At 48.7% G+C, this 15,535-nt stretch overlaps 1 protein-coding gene across 2 annotated transcripts in view; it reads left to right on the top strand.

The window, feature by feature from the left end:
- Positions 1-15,327, top strand: part of tle3b (TLE family member 3, transcriptional corepressor b) — a 40,281-nt gene extending 24,954 nt beyond the window's left edge. For both annotated transcript variants that reach the window (XM_080458374.1, XM_080458373.1), the window contains exons 9-21: positions 761-777; positions 5,650-5,772; positions 6,486-6,536; positions 6,778-6,933; positions 7,869-8,004; positions 8,658-8,836; positions 10,007-10,083; positions 10,167-10,416; positions 11,698-11,945; positions 12,577-12,724; positions 12,820-12,970; positions 13,773-13,849; positions 14,346-15,327. In XM_080458374.1, the coding sequence (XP_080314500.1) occupies positions 761-777; positions 5,650-5,772; positions 6,486-6,536; positions 6,778-6,933; positions 7,869-8,004; positions 8,658-8,836; positions 10,007-10,083; positions 10,167-10,416; positions 11,698-11,945; positions 12,577-12,724; positions 12,820-12,970; positions 13,773-13,849; positions 14,346-14,453 (1,721 nt within the window). In that variant the 3' untranslated portion in view covers positions 14,454-15,327. The remainder of the gene's footprint in view (positions 1-760; positions 778-5,649; positions 5,773-6,485; positions 6,537-6,777; positions 6,934-7,868; positions 8,005-8,657; positions 8,837-10,006; positions 10,084-10,166; positions 10,417-11,697; positions 11,946-12,576; positions 12,725-12,819; positions 12,971-13,772; positions 13,850-14,345) is intronic.
- Positions 15,328-15,535: the final 208 nt, after the last annotated feature.

The raw sequence follows: 15,535 nt of genomic DNA, 5'->3' as shown, positions 1-15,535 counted from the left end.
ATGAAGGCTCCACTTTTTATTAGGTTTGCAAGCCGTAACTCTGTCGCTGCTCGTCGCTGCTCCACATTACAAACCTTTAAAGCTGCTTTTTAAAGTGTTGAACTTTCCTCCGCACCTTGTTCTCGAAACTTGTAGTTTAAATCCTGGAATCCCTTCACTTCGTCTCTTTCTAAGACGTTATTGTCGCCAGCCGTTCGGCTCCACAAGCAGTGAAAAGACAAATCTCTTCTCGTGCTGAATGAAAATGTCTATTTTCATAAAACTAATCAATGTCTCATCTGGGGTCTCTGTCGTGTTGTTTCTGCTACTCTGAAGGAATTTGTTAGAAAATCATTGATTTCTTTGAAATTTCTTCCATTTCCTTGGTGGTTTGGTGAGTTGGAGCCTCTTGCGGGTCGCGTTCTGGCCAACAGGCCTCACGTTTGACACCCCTGATTGAAACCCCTGTGATGATGAATTATTACACCGACAACATACACGATGCATAAAGGAGCTGCTGCAACAAAAACCAGTTTTCACTCAAAACATTGTGGCGTGAAAAAGGCCTTAGTGGAGCCGCGCTCCCTCAGATTGAAGCCCTGAAGCCCACAGCATCGTTCATAGTTTTATAAAGGCTGAAACAACGATTTTATTAGAAAATCCTGAAAACATCCGAACAATTAAGTTTCTGTTTGAGGTCGACTCTCGTACTAATTTGTGTTTTGCTTTCTCTCTCCTGGACCCTCATCTTTTCACTCGCCTCTGGCCATGCCTCTGAAAGAACGCGAGTCCAGCACGGTACGTTCACACACTCCTCTGTGTGTCTGTGTGTGTCAGTGTGTGTCAGTGTGTTGTTGTTGTTGTTGTGTATTTTGTCGGTCTCTGGTTCTCAGTGTTTGGTGATTAGTTGTACTTTGGATCAACTTAAACACGGCGTTAGAATAGAAATTCATGTTCTCTGTGGAGATCCTCTGTGTGGTTGTTCTGGAGGTGGGGTGGGTGGGGGGTTGTGCTGGAGGTGGGGTGGGGTGTGGGTTTCTAAGCCGACAGAAATCAAATAATGAGGTCTGGCCAAATAAGCCAGTGCAATCTAATCCAGGTGGAAGATGACTCCAATCACTGGCTGAGGATTAGTAGTCTGCGCCCTCCTTTCATTTCAGGCCAATTAAAAGTGACTTTGACTCTCCTTCTCGTCTTCCTCAACCACTTCAGAGGATTTATTGTTGCATGTGTCCACTGCCCGACTCCTTTTCACTCTTTCTCTTACACCCCCCCCCCCCCCCCCCCACCCATGTACCTCCACTTTGGTTCCAGTGGCCGTCTTATCGTGGACATCTCCACCCAGTCCCTCGTCTCTTCCTTCTCATGTTAAAGTCGCTGTTTATTGCACTGGCGTAAAGTTCTCAGGGAGCTGAGGCGTGACGCTCAGTCCGATCTGCTCCGACAGATTGAGTTCTTAGTGACTGGCCGTCCTGAATGAGCCCACTCATGTCTGAAGGCTGAAGGGAACCAAACCCCCCCACCCCCACCCCCACGATGGTGACGAGCGGCTGCCAATAGCTCCTTATCCGATGCGCACACACACACACACACACACACACACACACACACACACACACACACACACACGCACACACACACACACACACACACACGCACACACACACACACACACACACACGCACGCACACACTGGGCTGTTGTCTCAGGTCATCTGATAGGAGAGTCGGAGGGTTATTGAGACTGAGCGGTCTCTGTTTCATGTTTCTCACTCACACACACACACACACACACACACACACACACACACACACACACACACACACACACACACACACACACACACACACACACACACACACACACACACACACACACACACACACTGCAGGTTTCTGTCAGTCAGACAGTTTCTCCACTCCGAGCCAGACCAAAACGCTTTTCCACAACAGTGGCTGAGCATGTTTACATTCTTTGAGGGAGGCAGGAAGCTGCCGGTCGGACAGAAGCTGCAGCGCTCTGTGTCAGTGGGTGTTTGTTTGTTTGTTTGTTTGTTTGGTCTCCATCAGAGTTGGAATAAAAAGTGAAAGTTTGCGTTGGGGTTTGGTTCATTTTGCATTCACATGAACCCATGGCAGGCGGTTCGATCCCCTGTCTTGTTCGGTCTGTCGGAGGATTAAAGACTGAACCCGGGTGAACCGAGTGAACAAGTCCAATCACTGAAAGTGAACCGTGGCTGCTGCATCGTATGAGGGGAAAAACACACTGTTTCTGTGGACGTGAATTCTGCTGCAGAGCTTTAATGAACAAACGATACAAGTGTGAAAGCTGCTGAAGTTCCAGTGAAGGGGATTTTCTTTGTTTTGTTATTTTTAACCACATATATATTTCTATACTGAGTCTGGAATGGTGCTTGGCTCAAGAGACTGATTAACTGCTGAATCAGCGCATATCTTCTTCACATCTACTCTGTTCTATCATACTTTCTCGTGTTTCTGTTTACACAACGTTCCAAGTGAAAACGCATAACCTTTTGTTTGCAAAAGCTTTGCCTTTACGCTGCAACTTTTTGAAAAAAAGGATTGTCCGTTTCCACGCAAACGGCACAAACGCTGAAAGCGATGATGTGAGCATGCCAGGCCACGAGTTGACGCCGTTTGTTTTTGGAATGAAACCACACACATGCTCGCAGAAAACAAACATTAACACCTGAAGAACACAAACATTCCAGTGGGCAAGACGACCAAGTTAGATTATTATAGTGACTGTCAAAATAAAAGTACCAAGTCCCAGGAGAATATGAACTGGGAGTCGTGACGCGACGGAGGAAAACGTTGTTGTTGTCCATCTACTGAGCATGTGCAGGACAGCTATTTCCTACGGCTGTAGGGTTGGTGTGCAGTAGCAGCGTTTCAGAACCGTTGTGTTTTCAGCCCTAAACACTAAAAGTTTGCCGTTTCCACTTGAACATGTGAAACGTTGAGCATGGCTCGGCTGGTAGAGCGGTCGTCTCCCAATCAGAAGGTTGCAGGTTCTTCCTCCTCTTGTTGCTCTCGGTGTGTTTACTGTGGAAGGAAGAGGTTTTTGTAGCGAACCCCCCCCCCCCCCCCCCCCCCGCCTTTCGGCCTGTTTGGCAGTGCCACCCGGCCACACCAGTGCCCAGACTACAAAAACCCTGTTTGCAGCCTCTGACAGCGAGCCAGCCTGTCCGGGCATTCCCACTAGCGGGGAGAACTCATTGCCACACTGCTACGCTCTCATTGCCTGCCAAGTTCCTTTCCTGTTTTGCTCTCTTGTCTTTCTTCCTCCTCATTTTCTCACTCTGCCTCTTTCATGGCTCTTCTCTGTGCTGGCAGCTCCCTCTTTGTCTCTTCACATGCCCCTCTTGTCCAGGTTCCCTCAATGGCCCCTTTCTCTTCCTTCCTCCTCTTTAATACGCTTCATTTTCGTGAACTTTGCATTCAGTCTGCTTCTGATACTCGGATGTTTTACACAGACGCACAGACTCTGCAAGAATCTGTCTGGTAAAACTATATAACGTGTATATATATATTTTTAGATTTTGGTTGGAGAGGGCCAGACCGGTAAATTATACCAAAATACCCTTTACATTGAAACTTTAAAGTTTTTCTTTGTTATGGCGCAGAGAATACATGATGGAATCATTCCTTTTTCCACAAAACCAAACAATTACTGCAGAAAATGACTACAGTCTCAACACAAAACTGCTTTTAATCATGCAAAACCCAGTGAAATGTCCAGAAAGCTTCTCCGATAGCTGTTGCATTGTGGGTGTTTTTACAAACTCACCCTGACATTATGGCTTTGAGGTCAATGCTAGGTAGTTAGCTTTCATGGTAGCATCAATGATTTATCAGCTTTAAGAAATAAAAAAAAAATCAATGTTTTCTTCCAAATGTTTACTATTTACTAGGTTTGGTGGAACAAGTTTAGAAGTTGGAACATGTTCGATTGTAGAGTGCAGGTTCTTGTAATGAAAGTTACGTGGATGTAACAGCGACACTATGAGAGTTTGTGCTCCCTCTTTGTTGTCACAGACATATATCGCTGTCAGCAGTGCATCCTGTGTGTGATTTATCCAGTTCATGTAGTTTTAAATGACCTGTTTGCGCCGAGCCTCTGCAGGAGGATTACATCTCACCTCCTGTATTTGTCTGTTTGTTTTCGCTCGGTCCACTCTGCACGCCGTCCTGTTTGCACACTGTGCCTTTTGTCTTCCCGTGAATTTCTGCATCGGAGGGTTTGCTCAGCTGCGCCGTCTTTCCTTCGTGCTTCGCCGGCGATCTGTCCCAGAAAGGGTCTCTGCTCGCTCTGCGTCTCACCTCGAACGACCGCGTTCCCTCCGACGTCACCGTGAGCAGCTCCCGGTGGAGGGAGATCATCCAGTTATGCCTGCTCACCGGGGTCTGAGATAATCCGCTATAGATTAATGTTGAGGCTCCAGCAACACGCCAGTGAATCATTACTGACATAAAACACTGCAGTTTTATTTTGTGAAGCTTCAATGAGCTTCTTACTTTAATTTGTCAGTTTTGGAGCTGGTGCTACCAAACATTAGCTGTGTGTTAGGACTTTTACATCAACAAGAACCAGGTTCTAGTTCAGGGCCGGTTCTTAAATGAGCTCCGCCAAAGAACTGGTTGTTTTTCCACCGTTAACGGAGCCAAGTGAGAGCCACGTCATTGCGTCACTCCAAAACGTCCTAATTCACTGATTTCACCAATGTAGCGCTCGTCCAGGAACCAGGAGACGGACTGTAACAGTGGTTTGGTCCGGGTCGCTCCATCTAGTTTGACCTGAACCTCGGATGCAGACCAAAGAGCCAGAAAACATTGAGTCTCCTCGTCGCTCTCGTGGTGTTTTTTTTCACGTCTGTCTTGTTTTAGTCCAGAGCCCCGGAGTGGCCATAGAGGAAAAATAAATAAATGATAATGCGTGAATGAGCTTGGGGCTTATTATTCAACATTTCAGCATTACATAGGGAATTTCTGCTCCTTTCACTTTATTTCTGGATGTCTGAATGAAATGCTTCAACGTCGGGAGGAATGGAGGTGTAGAATGATGGAACGCAGCTCTACAGTCGTTTCCACGGCAACCTACGTAAACACACACTGATCAACAACAAGTGATCTTTCACATGACGCGCCATTAAAAGGCACATATTGTGGCTAGAAAGTTCAAGCTTTCATGTAGTTTGTTTAGTGGTTGCTGATGAATTGATAACTTCAGCTGACATCCACATTGCCCAACAAAAATAAAGACACGATATGTTGGTATTTTTACCAGCTGGCAGCTCTTAAAAATAATCTGCTTGAATTCCTTCATCCCACAAACAAAGATCTGTGCATGTTGTTTTATCGTCTGTTCAGTGTGTTCAATGGTCGCTGTGTTCACACATGAACCAGCAGCAGGATCAGTTTGCACATGGACAGAAAGTCTGAGAGTGAGCGGCCTGCAGGTTTGTCACATGGTGTGTCAAAGCCTCCAAACATGCAGCTGACTGAGTTTATTCTGCATCCTGCAAACTCCACCCCATAAAGTCCCTACAGCAGCCGCAGGCTGAAGACCAGTTTGTTCCATGTGATATTCAGGCCCCACACAGCAACGTGCGTTTTTGTACCGACTGACCCTTTGTGTTGCTGTTGGCAGAATAACTCGGTGTCGCCGTCGGACAGCCTGCGGGCGGCCAGCGAGAAGCACCGCGGCTCCTCGGACTACGGCCTCGACTCCAAGAAACGGAAAGTGGACGACAAAGACAGCATGAGCAGATATGTGAGTGTGTTCAGATCCGTTTGTGGGTGTGGGTGTGTGGGTGGGCGTGTGTGTGTGGGTGTGTGTGGGTGTGTGTGGGTGTGTGTGTGTGTGTGTGGGTGTGTGGGTGAGTGTGTGTGTGTGGTGTTCAGAAACGACTGAAACATCACTGGCTAATGTAGGCAGTGTTTGTTTCCTCTGAATTTTGTACTTCCTGAAAGTCTTGTAGGTGAAGTTTACCTGCAAATAATAATTTCACTGAAGTGGCTGAATAGTGTGAGGCGGGACATCAGAACATGTCGGGGGGGCTTAAAGAGCTGCACATGCTCAGTAGATGAACAATAAGTTTTCCTCCAGTGCCACGACTCCCAGTCCATGTTCTCCTGGGACTTAGTTGACAGTCTGTCCACTAGAATGTCTGTGTTCTCCCATTTGTTAACGTTTATTGCTCTCAGCATGTGTGTCTAGTTTCATTACAAAAACAACCGCCAGCGCCAGCTCCTGGCCAAACATGCTAACTACATCGTTTTTAGCGTTTCTGCCATTCCCATGTGAGCAGACATTGTTTTCAAAACAGTCCTGTGGAAACGTAAAATCTTTCTGAAATAAAATTGTGTTTGTACTTGAAACGTTGTGAACAAGTGGCCTGACATCACGTTATGAGCCCGGATGAAGCTGTCCTTGGTAGCGCTGTCTCAGGTAATCTGACCTTCCCACTGCTCCAATCATTTCAGGACAGCGACGGAGACAAGAGCGACGACCTGGTGGTGGACGTTTCCAACGAGGTGAGTGCACGCCGTCGTTCACGTAAGACTGAGTGTGGGGTGTGACGGTGAATGAAACCTGTGTCTCTGCTGGGTTTGTTTGACCTCAATGTGGACGGCAGTGGATTTCCTGCACTGTTTACTCATTCTGTCTGTCTGTCTGTCTGTCTGTCTGTCTGTCTGTCTGTCTGTCTGTCTGTCTGTCTGTCTGTCTGTCTGTCTGTCTGTCTGTCTGTCTGTCTGTCTGTCTGTCTGTCTGCAGGATCCCGCCACCCCTCGCACCAGCCCCGCTCACTCCCCTCCGGAGAACGGTCTGGATAAATCCCGGGTCTTGAAGAAGGACGCCGCCCCCAATAGCCCTGCCTCCGTGGCGTCCTCGGGCAGCACGCCGTCCTCTAAAGCCAAGGACCACGCCCACGTGAGTGATGGGGGTGGGGTGGGGTGGGGTGGGGTGGGGGCGGTGCACTCACACCAGAGGGCATCTGTCAAGTAGCGTGGGTGTGTGAAAGACTAATACGCAGGCTTAGCAGTTGGCTGGCTTGTGGCTGGAGGGGGCCGAGGGTGAGCGCACTCTCAGGAAATCAAACCGGTGGCTCAGTCCTCTCAATCTCCTTTATGGCTTACCCAATAAATGGTCATTTCTCCCCCGGCCCGGCTCGGCGCTGTAAATAACCCCGAGACACGCTAGCGGGAAGACTGCTCCTGTTTTCTGCGTTGTCTCTTCTCCCCGTCACCCCCCCCCCCCCCACCCCCCCACCCACCAGACCCCCGTCTCCTGTAAACCCAAAGCACGGCACAGATAGACTCACATAAACCACTTAGATTTATAATCCACATCACTCCCTCCCACCCACACTGACACCCAGCATTCCCCCGACCCTCATTAGAGTGTCACCACACACACACACACACACACACACACACACACACACACACACACACACACACACACACACACACACACACTGCAGAGGACGGAGGAGATGGATTAGTTCTAAGAAGCGTTTGGACGGCCATCTTGCATGTCGAGCTGCTTCTAACAAGCTTGACTCCTCAGCAGAGTTTTATCACACACACACACACACACACACACACACACACACACACACACACACACACACACACACACACACACACACACACACACACACAGTAATGAAGTGTCGGTGTTAGATTGGATTACCTCGAGTCGTCTTCTCAGTTTGTCACTCATTGGCTGTGGGGGTATTTTTGACTCACCGCCTGGAATGGGTGGGTGGAGGGTGGAGGGAGGGAGGGAGGGAGAGGGGGGCGGGGGGGGTTATGTGTGTGTTTGCACTTCCAGCAGGAGGTAAAAGTTTTCCTCTGTTTCAGAACGACAAGTCGTCCACGCCGAGCCTCAAGTCCAACACGCCCACGCCCCGGAGCGAGGCGCCCACTCCGGGCACCAGCACCACGCCGGGGCTGCGACCTCTGACCATGAGCAAACCGCCCGGCATGGAGGCGCTAGGTACCAGCAACCACACCACCTCCTTATATCGACAACACAGATTCTCTCAACAGTGAAATCTGAGACATTCACAATCTCTGACATTAAGAAAACACTGGAACAGTTTGATAACTTTTTAATGTTTATTATTTGTAAACTCACACATCAAAATACTGTTATATTCTGGATACTTTGACCTCTTCAGCCTCTAAGTCACAGACTTTCACCAAAATCCACAAAACACAAAGTTTATTTGCTGAATATTTGGATGCAACAACATTTAGAGAGACGATCAGAGCTGCAAATGAAGGACATGAAACTAGTATAAACCGATACGTACCGTTACTGATAACAGTAGTGTGTATTATATACAGTATGAGTATTGCGTGATGTCATCGGTCAGTAACGTCAGCAGCAGGTAGACTAAAGGCTTTTACTCGTCTGTGTTATCGGTGCATCCCTGGGTGTTTACATTCATTTGAACATTTTTAGGTTGTTGTTCAGGGCTGAACTTGTTCCTCATATTAAACTGAGTTGAGGATTAAAATGTTAAAGTTAACATGGTTTCCTCCGGTCATGTGATCAAAGCCGACATTCATAATAAATACGTCAATAAAATGTGTTCTGAACACGTTCAGTGTCTCACCAGCTCTGCTGTTTGTTCTCGTCCTCAGCTGCCCCCGCCCTCCGCACCCCGCTGTCCATCGCCGGTTCCTACGCCACGCCGTTCGCCATGATGGGTCACCACGAGATGAACGGCTCCCTCACCAGCCCGGCCGTCTACCCGGGTCTCATCTCGCCTCAGATGAGCGCCGCAGCCGCCGCCGCCGCCGCGTACGGACGCTCACCGATTGTACGTATTCCGCCGTCTCCACGTTCCCTCTTCTTCATTAGTCCCTCCTGTTTGAATCCTCGGCGCCACTCCGGGTTATGAAGTCAGTCTGCAGAATGACTTTGAGAAACTTGAGCATTCACGCCGGGCTTCCGCGCCTGCGAATGTTTCTGCTCGGCTGGCTGCGGCTTGTTGTGTGTACATAATGAGGAAGTACAAAGACGGTGCGGCTCCTTCCCTTTGATGTTAGTTAGTTAGCACTCTGAAGGCTTTCAAAGAAAGAAAAAAAAAAAAGAGGCTCGCCCCCAAAATGCATCTCCATGTTTGAAAATCTCCCAGGCTTTCATTAGCATTAGCAAGTGGGATGTTGTAGCCTTGTGTAAAGCTTCTCTGTATGCAGCCCGGCTCGCCGCCTTTCAAGGGATTTGCCTGGAAACGTCAGAACGAGAGTTCCTGCAGGCGTTGGCTGCGGAAGCGAGGCGCGCGCTGCATTCTGAACATTAGCAGTCTCGTTTATCTCTGTCGGCTGATGCATGTTGCCGTGTTGAGAACCGTCTTGAAGTCACACATTTCTACTTTCAGCCGTAGTTACTAAATCAGAAATATAGCAGCAGAAATACTGAAGCTTTTGACTTCAAAACGGTTGTAAAGCCTCTCTCTCTCTCTCTGTCTCTGTCTCTGTCTCTGTCTCTGTCTCTGTCTCTGTCTCTCACTCACTCACTCACTCACTCACTCACTCACTCACTCACTCACTCACTCACTCACTCACTCACTCACTCACTCACTCACTCACTCACTCACTCACTCACTCACTCACTCACTCACTCACTCACCTGGCTGTTAGCATTAGCTCAAACGTTGGTCTTCATGGTCACTTTTTTTTAAATCATTTGTGAGAAGAAGCGTCTCAATAATCCTGAACGAACTCCTGCTAGCAACTTGAAAAATATCCTGATTAGCATTAGCCGCTAATCAAAGTAGCATTAGCAACCCTAAACGATTGTTACCACTGAAATTATTAATAATATTATGCTTACTGAGGGTTTTGTGAGATTATAGAGCATCTTCCTCCGCTAAGTGATGTGACTTCTGCTGACATCCTGCTTTACATCACCCTCACACCTGGTACTTTATAAAGGAGTAACTAGTAACTGTAATCCAGTAGTTGTGACGTCTCGTCTGTTTGTCCAGGCGGGATTCGATCCTCATCCTCACATGAGGGCTCCGGGACTTCCTGCCAGCCTCACCTCCATCTCTGGAGGAAAACCGTGAGTATTTCGGTTACTGGATTCGAGTATTTTCTGTGTCTTGAGTACATTCTCCTCTCACGCTGAGGCTCCGCCCCCTGCAGAGCGTACTCCTTCCACGTCAGCGCAGACGGGCAGATGCAGCCGGTGCCGTTCCCTCCGGACGCCCTGATCGGCCCGGGCATCCCGCGGCACGCCCGGCAGATCAACACGCTGAGCCACGGCGAGGTGGTGTGCGCCGTCACCATCAGCAACCCCACGCGTCACGTCTACACCGGCGGCAAAGGCTGCGTGAAGATCTGGGACATCAGCCAGCCGGGCAGCAAGAGCCCGGTGTCTCAGCTGGACTGTCTGGTGAGGACTCCTCCTGCAGCCCCACAAAATCCACAGTCGTCCTCCACCGCGCTGAAATAATCCTCACTGCTGAGTAATGATGTTCTGATTGGACGGCCCTGGCTGCCATTACGCAGCTCATTACTTCCCCCAACTGCCTCCCGTTCCTCATTCTGAGCCGGCCGCTTCACGCCGGTGGACTCGTGGCCCGGAGGTGCAGCCGGGTCGTATGAAGCCGTCGGGGGCAGATTTAATCCCACAGTCCGATCGATGTGCAGGAGCCGGGCCAGCAGCTGCAGCTCTTGTTAAAGCTGACATCCACATCTTTACTAAGGCCGAGATAGAAACGATCCGCTCCACTTAGAGCAGAGAAACTCGCCAGAACACGAGGTGCCAACACACCACTCTGCACATTTAGTGTCTTCTCCAAGGACACTGGGAGACATGGACAGACCGAGATGGACTTGTGAATCTGTAGTTACGTCAGCGCTCCTCCAGAAGGTTGTATTTAAAATCCCAATGAAGTAACGAGATGCGTGACGGTTTTTAAAGTTGGAGTCTTTCACAGTCTGACTCTCATGATGACGGGACAGTTTAGCCTCGGTTCCACTGCACAGAATGTCCCACGGCAGGTTTTACTGCAAAAGTTGTGGCTGGTACCGAAACAATCGTAACCAACAGTTACGATATTTTGTCACCCCGCCGTTGAGGTACCGAGCACCACGGAGCGGGTCAGATCAGGAGGAGCTGCAACACAGCCGTCTGCTGATTGGTCAGTGAGGATCGTCACATTGGCCGAATGAATCCTCACGTTGTTGTTGACAGACGCAGCTTTGTGCTCACTGCTTGTTTTAACTGAGCTTTGAAACGTCGGCGCTGCGGCGCCGGAGTAAGCACTTCTGCACATGCTCAGTTCGGAACAGCACAAATCTCTGACAGTAGGAAGTAATCAGATGTGAGAAATGGACGCTGGTGAGAAAAGGCCGATTACTGATGTTCCTTGAAAACACAGATACTAAGTGGACCAATCAGTCGGCTGCGGCTGTACTCTCATCGAAAACTGAGATGCTGTGGCTAATCCTCCACAGCGCCCACGCTATGCTCGGTGGAATGTTTAAAAAGGCCCAAAAAACCTGAAATCCTTCCCCCGAAGAAGAATTTGAGCTGAACAAAGCTCGAGAACGAGACGGAACACGTGAATATATCAATCTGAAATGTTTTTCTGCTCCTCCACTGAGCGGACCGTTGCGACTGTTCAGCTGTTTGTGTTTGAAAGTCGGCTCTTCTCCGTTTCCGCCGCAGAACCGAGACAACTACATCCGCTCCTGCAAGCTGCTGCCTGACGGCCGCACTCTGATCGTGGGCGGCGAGGCCAGCACGCTGACCATCTGGGACCTGGCCTCGCAGACGCCCCGCATCAAGGCCGAGCTCACGTCGTCGGCCCCGGCCTGCTACGCCCTGGCCATCAGCCCCGACGCCAAGGTCTGCTTCTCCTGCTGCTCCGACGGGAACATCGCCGTGTGGGACCTGCACAACCAGACCCTCGTCAGGTCGGCGTTCTGCTTCCAGCCTGTACATTTAGGTTTTAGTGTCTAAAAGTCTGGAACGACAGAATAAACATCTCAGCGTCTCTTCAGGATGAGATTCTTCTTCATGTTCTAAAGCAGGAGCGTCAAACTTCAGGCCCCACGAGACTCTGATCTACCAAACACTGAAGTTTTAACATGTTTCTCAAGAGTAGTGACTTAATAGTGATTTTTTTCAAACCGGTCTTTGGATGTTTGTAAATAACACTTTAGACCGGTTGATGACATCTTTTAGACTCGTCTGGGAAAGTTTGTTTGGAATGTTTTGACCCATTTTTTGAGTTTTTAGACGTCTTTCTAAATCATCACTGTTTTTGTCCTCTTTCCGTACTATTTAAAAAGTTTGTAGAGATTTCTCAGACTGATTTTCATGATCTATCATGGTAGATTTGCAAATATATTATAAAAGATTTTTGCGTTCATTTGAGAAAAGACGACATTGAGCTGTAAGCGGCCCCTGAACTGATTTACAGCAACAAAGTGATTCAGACCAGAACTAGAGTGTGAAACAGGTTCGAGGAGCCTCTTCCTCCTCCTCTTCCTCCTCCTCCTCCTCCTCTCTCTCGCCTCACTTCCTGTTTCCTTTTGTCTTCAGGCAGTTCCAAGGCCACACAGACGGCGCCAGCTGCATCGACATCTCCCACGACGGGACCAAGCTGTGGACCGGCGGCCTGGACAACACGGTGCGGTCCTGGGACCTGAGGGAGGGCCGGCAGCTGCAGCAGCACGACTTCACCTCACAGGTAGAAGCTCACAGGAACCGTCCTCGTGTTCCTCGTGTTCCTCGTGTTCCTCCGAGACTCTGTCTGACACCTCACCGCTCGACCTCCCGTTGCAGATCTTCTCTCTGGGGTACTGTCCCACCGGGGAGTGGCTGGCCGTGGGCATGGAGAGCAGCAACGTGGAGGTGCTTCACCACACCAAGCCAGACAAGTACCAGCTGCACCTGCATGAGAGCTGCGTCCTCTCGCTCAAGTTCGCCTACTGTGGTGAGACGCAGTGTTTACTGAACTCTGACGCCGTTTTCTACCATGAAATCAACTACGACGAGTCGCACAATAAAAGGATCCTGTGACGGCTTGTCACCACAATAACGTTATACCTGCTGATGACATCATGATTTTGGCTATTTTAAACATAATAAAGCCTTTAATGGAACAGTTAGAGACATGAATGACACAATTTGGGATATTTTAAGTAATGTAAAGCCAATAACATAATGTGGCTATTTTAAAAGCAATATAGCTGATAATGTAATATTTTTATCTATTTTAATAATAAACAGCCAAAACGTCCTCAGACTCAGTAGAAATGTTGAAACCTTGTGGCTCCCAGTCCTCCAGTCCCTCCAGTCCCTCCAGTCCCCCCAGTCCCTCCAGTCCCTCCAGTCCCCCCAGTCCCTCCAGTCATTCCAGTCCCTCCAGTCCTCCCAGTCCTCCAGTCCAATTCTTCAGGGAATGTTTCTATTTCTCTGTGACGTTTGAGTCGGCCGGGCGGAGCGGCTGCTTTCAGTTTTCAGCTGGTATCTCCTCCAGACCACAGCGCCTGCTCCACCGCCCTCCGTCACTAATTAAATCATTAGCCCACTAGTCGGAGGGGTAATTAATCAGAGGCTGATTTAAATAATTATCTGAGAGGAAGTGCTGTGACTCTCCTTCATTATGTGCTTTTTTATGACTGTTGATGTGACGCCAGTTTCCCCCGAGCAGCTTTTAATGGTCCAGGTTACTGTGAGTGTGTGTGTGTGTGTGTGTGTGTCTCACCACCTCGTGTGTGTGTGTGTGTGCGCAGGTAAATGGTTCGTGAGCACAGGAAAAGACAACCTGCTGAACGCATGGAGGACTCCGTATGGTGCCAGCATCTTCCAGGTAACAACACAAACAACAAACGTTTTTCTTTTTTAAACATTCCAGGTTCCTACTTTACTCACATCCTTCATACATGGAACGTAGATGATAGTTTGTTAAAGTATAAAGATGAAATTAATGGCATTAATAATGAGAATGTTAATAATGATTGTGATCATGCTGATAATAAGGTGATAATGCTGTTAAATATGCGGATGATTGTGGAGATAATGTTAGTAATAATGCTGATGATTGAGGTGCGTGTGCGCGTGCGTGTGCGCGTGCGTGCGTGCGTGCGTGTGTGTGTGTGCGTGCGTGTGTGGTCTGAATCACGTCCACATAATTAAACCGTTTCAGCTCTAATTCATCAGTAATTACAGTCAACTACACACAGCTGTGCAGCAAATGGACACACACACACACACACACACACACACACACACACACACACACACACACACACAGCTGGTTGATGAAGGACCTGCGCTGACGGTGACTCTTTGTTTTCCTCGTCCAGTCGAAGGAGTCGTCGTCGGTCCTGAGCTGCGACATCTCTGCTGACGATAAATACATCGTGACGGGGTCGGGAGACAAGAAGGCCACAGTGTACGAGGTGATCTACTGAGGAGCCGCGTCACTTCTACCGAGACCAGCACAGACCCGTGGCCCCGGGCCCAGGACGGTTCCCTGAGGTACTCCGCCCCCCCCGGCGCTCTGATTCCGGAGGATTCCTTCCCTGGTCGCACAATTTCTCCCTTTTACCCGAAGAATTTTTTTTTTTTTGGGGGATGTAACCCGGTGAAGCAGCGCTTCATTCCTGTGCAAAGTGTACATACGGATTAAATACTCAACATTTTCTATATATTATCAGAATATATAAATATATTTTCAGGTCCTGGCTGTACTTGTGATTTTTTTTTTTTTTTTTTGTTTTTGTTTTGAGGATCCGCTCTGCGATACCGGAGCGCCGCCAGACGTTAGCGTAGCAGTTTTTACTGGTTGGTTTTTAGTGAAGCACACTCTGGAGACGTCCTACAGACGTCGGGAGGAGATTTTTAAACGGCCTTTTTTGTTGCCGCTCTCTGATTGGACGACAGACACGGAGACTTTGGACCATCGGATGTAAATTTATTTCATATATATATATATATATAAAAATATATATATAGATGCCTTTAAACGGTGTCCTACGTGTGCTGGTTTGTCCGTGCTGTTTGTTTTTTTCCCCGTCAATCGGAGCTCGCTCGGACCCTGGCTGACTCGTGTTCTCTGGATTATATTTGGTGGCTGGTGAGGAGGAGGAGGGACCTTCGCTTTGTGTTCTGTTTGGACGGACGATCCGGAGCAGGAGCTCCTACTGGAAACGGAGGCGATAAGCCCTCCCCCCGTCCCCCCCCCCCCCCGTTCCCCCCACACCACACCAAAGTATGTAGCAACGCTGTCGGCACTGAAAAGAAATGTACAGGTGTTAATAAATCAATAAAACTGTTTTTCTAGAATCGCACGTTTCCTCCATGATTGAAGCGTTGGGATTGGCTGAGCTGCCAGCAGGTGAGGGACTCGTTAAGTTGGTCTGATGGAGGAAGATGCTCTATAATTATTCATGTATAGTTATTTAACACGTCGGTTCAGATTAACGAGGATCCGGTCGCCAGGAAAATACGTCTATCAAATTGTAACAATATCCACCGTTACAAATTCTAGTTA

The sequence above is a fragment of the Lipophrys pholis genome (genome assembly GCF_963383615.2).
Source record: "Lipophrys pholis genome assembly, chromosome: 2".
Classification (NCBI taxonomy): Eukaryota; Metazoa; Chordata; class Actinopteri; order Blenniiformes; family Blenniidae; genus Lipophrys; species Lipophrys pholis.
The sequence above is the reverse complement of the archived record's forward strand: the minus strand, read 5'-3'. Positions and strand labels throughout refer to the sequence as shown.